Source organism: Scomber japonicus, chromosome 9, assembly GCF_027409825.1.
Source record: "Scomber japonicus isolate fScoJap1 chromosome 9, fScoJap1.pri, whole genome shotgun sequence".
NCBI classification, from domain to species: domain Eukaryota; kingdom Metazoa; phylum Chordata; class Actinopteri; order Scombriformes; family Scombridae; genus Scomber; species Scomber japonicus.
In genome coordinates, this window is record NC_070586.1 from 937313 (window position 1) to 939812 (window position 2500).

At 42.4% G+C, this 2500-nt stretch overlaps 1 protein-coding gene across 1 annotated transcript in view; it reads right to left on the minus strand.

Moving 5' to 3' along the window:
- The window catches only part of LOC128364215 (caspase recruitment domain-containing protein 9-like), a 27427-nt gene that overhangs the window by 452 nt on the left and 24475 nt on the right, over positions 1–2500 (minus strand). Inside the window, exons 11-13 of the mRNA XM_053324751.1 lie at positions 2384–2500; positions 1737–1782; positions 370–473 (exon numbers count right to left, since the gene is read on the minus strand). The exon at positions 2384–2500 is cut by the window's right edge and continues 72 nt beyond it. Coding sequence (XP_053180726.1) covers positions 370–473; positions 1737–1782; positions 2384–2500 — 267 coding nt within the window. The remainder of the gene's footprint in view (positions 1–369; positions 474–1736; positions 1783–2383) is intronic.

Here is a 2500-nt window from a genome sequence, read left to right on the forward strand (position 1 = left end):
TACATCATACTGTAGTACTACTGCATCATACTATAATACTACTGTAGTACTACTGTAGTACTACTACTAAATACTGTAATACTACTGTAGTACTACTGTATCATACTGTAGTACTACTACATAATACTGTAGTACTACTATAGTACTACTACATCATACTATAATACTACTGTAGTACTACTACATAATACTGTAGTACTACTACATCATACTGTAGTACTACTGTAGTACTACTACATAATACTGTAGTACTACTACTGAATACTATAATACTACTGTAGTACTACTACTAAATACTATAATACTACTGTAGTAGTATTACAGTAGTACTAGTGTTTCAGAGTACAATAGTTCAGGTGGTTGTATTACCCATGATGCACCAGTGCTGGCGGTCTCCTCCCTCTCTATTGGCTGCTGCAGCGTCGCCTCCTCGTTCTCCCCAGAGGTCACACTGCGCACCTCCTCACTGCTCCCTGATCACATGATCACAGAGTCACATGATCACAGTCACATGATCACATGATCACATGATCACATGATCACAGTCACATGATCACAGTCACATGATCAGTCACATGATCACAGAGTCACATGATCACATGATCACAGTCACATGATCACACAGTCACATGATCACAGAGTCACATGATCACAGAGTCACATGATCACAGAGTCACATGATCACAGTCACATGATCACAGAGTCACATGATCACAGTCTCACATGATCACAGTCACATGATCACAGTCTCACATGATCACAGAGTCACATGATCACAGTCACATGATCACAGAGTCACATGATCACAGTCACATGATCACAGAGTCACATGATCACAGTCACATGATCACAGAGTCACATGATCACAGAGTCACATGATCACAGAGTCACATGATCACAGTCACATGATCACAGTCACATGATCACATGATCACAGAGTCACATGATCACAGAGTCACATGATCACAGAGTCACATGATCACAGTCACATGATCACAGTCACATGATCACATGATCACAGAGTCACATGATCACAGAGTCACATGATCACAGAGTCACATGATCACAGAGTCACATGATCACAGAGTCACATGATCACAGAGTCACATGATCACAGTCACATGATCACAGTCACATGATCACAGTCACATGATCACAGAGTCACATGATCACAGAGTCACATGATCACAGTCACATGATCACAGAGTCACATGATCACAGTCACATGATCACAGTCACATGATCACAGAGTCACATGATCACAGTCACATGATCACAGTCACATGATCACAGTCACATGATCAGTCACATGATCACAGTCACATGATCACAGTCACATGATCACAGTCACATGATCACAGAGTCACATGATCACAGTCACATGATCACAGTCACATGATCACAGAGTCACATGATCACAGAGTCACATGATCACAGTCACATGATCACAGAGTCACATGATCACAGTCACATGATCACATGATCACAGTCACATGATCACAGTCACATGATCAGTCACATGATCACATGATCAGTCACATGATCACAGAGTCACATGATCACAGAGTCACATGATCAGTCACATGATCACAGTCACATGATCAGTCACATGATCACAGAGTCACATGATCACAGTCACATGATCACATGATCACAGTCACATGATCAGTCACATGATCACAGAGTCACATGATCACAGAGAGATCACATGACATCATTGACAGGTGACAGCTCACCTTTAGCAGTGTTCTCTGTGGCTTCCTCCTCACTGCTCCTCTCACTCTGCAGGAGACACAGCCTTCATTATGACATCATCATCATCATCACCATGACATCATCATCATCACATCACCATGACATCACCATGACATCATCATCATCACCATGACATCATCATCATCATCATCATCATCATCATCATCATCATCATCATCATCATCATCACATCACCATGACATCACCATGACATCATCATCATCACATCACCATGACATCACCATGACATCATCATCATCACCATGACATCATCATCATCACATCACCATGACATCACCATGACATCATCATCATCACCATGACATCATCATCATCATCATCATCATCACCATGACATCATCATCATCATCATCATCATCACATCACCATGACATCACCATGACATCATCATCATCACCATGACATCATCATCATCACATCACCATGACATCATCACATCACCATGACATCATCATCATCATCACCATCATCACCATGACATCATCATCACCATCATCATCACCAGCATCACCATGACATCATCATCATCACCATGACATCATCATCATCACCATGACATCATCATCATCACATCATCATCATCACATCACCATGACATCATCCTCACCTGGTGGCTCCTACAGGTGAGTCTGCGGAGGCGTGTCCTGAGCTGTAGCTCCTCCCCCTGTGACCTCACCAGGAGCAGCTCCAGTTTATCAGACTTCTCAGTGAGCTGCCTCACCTG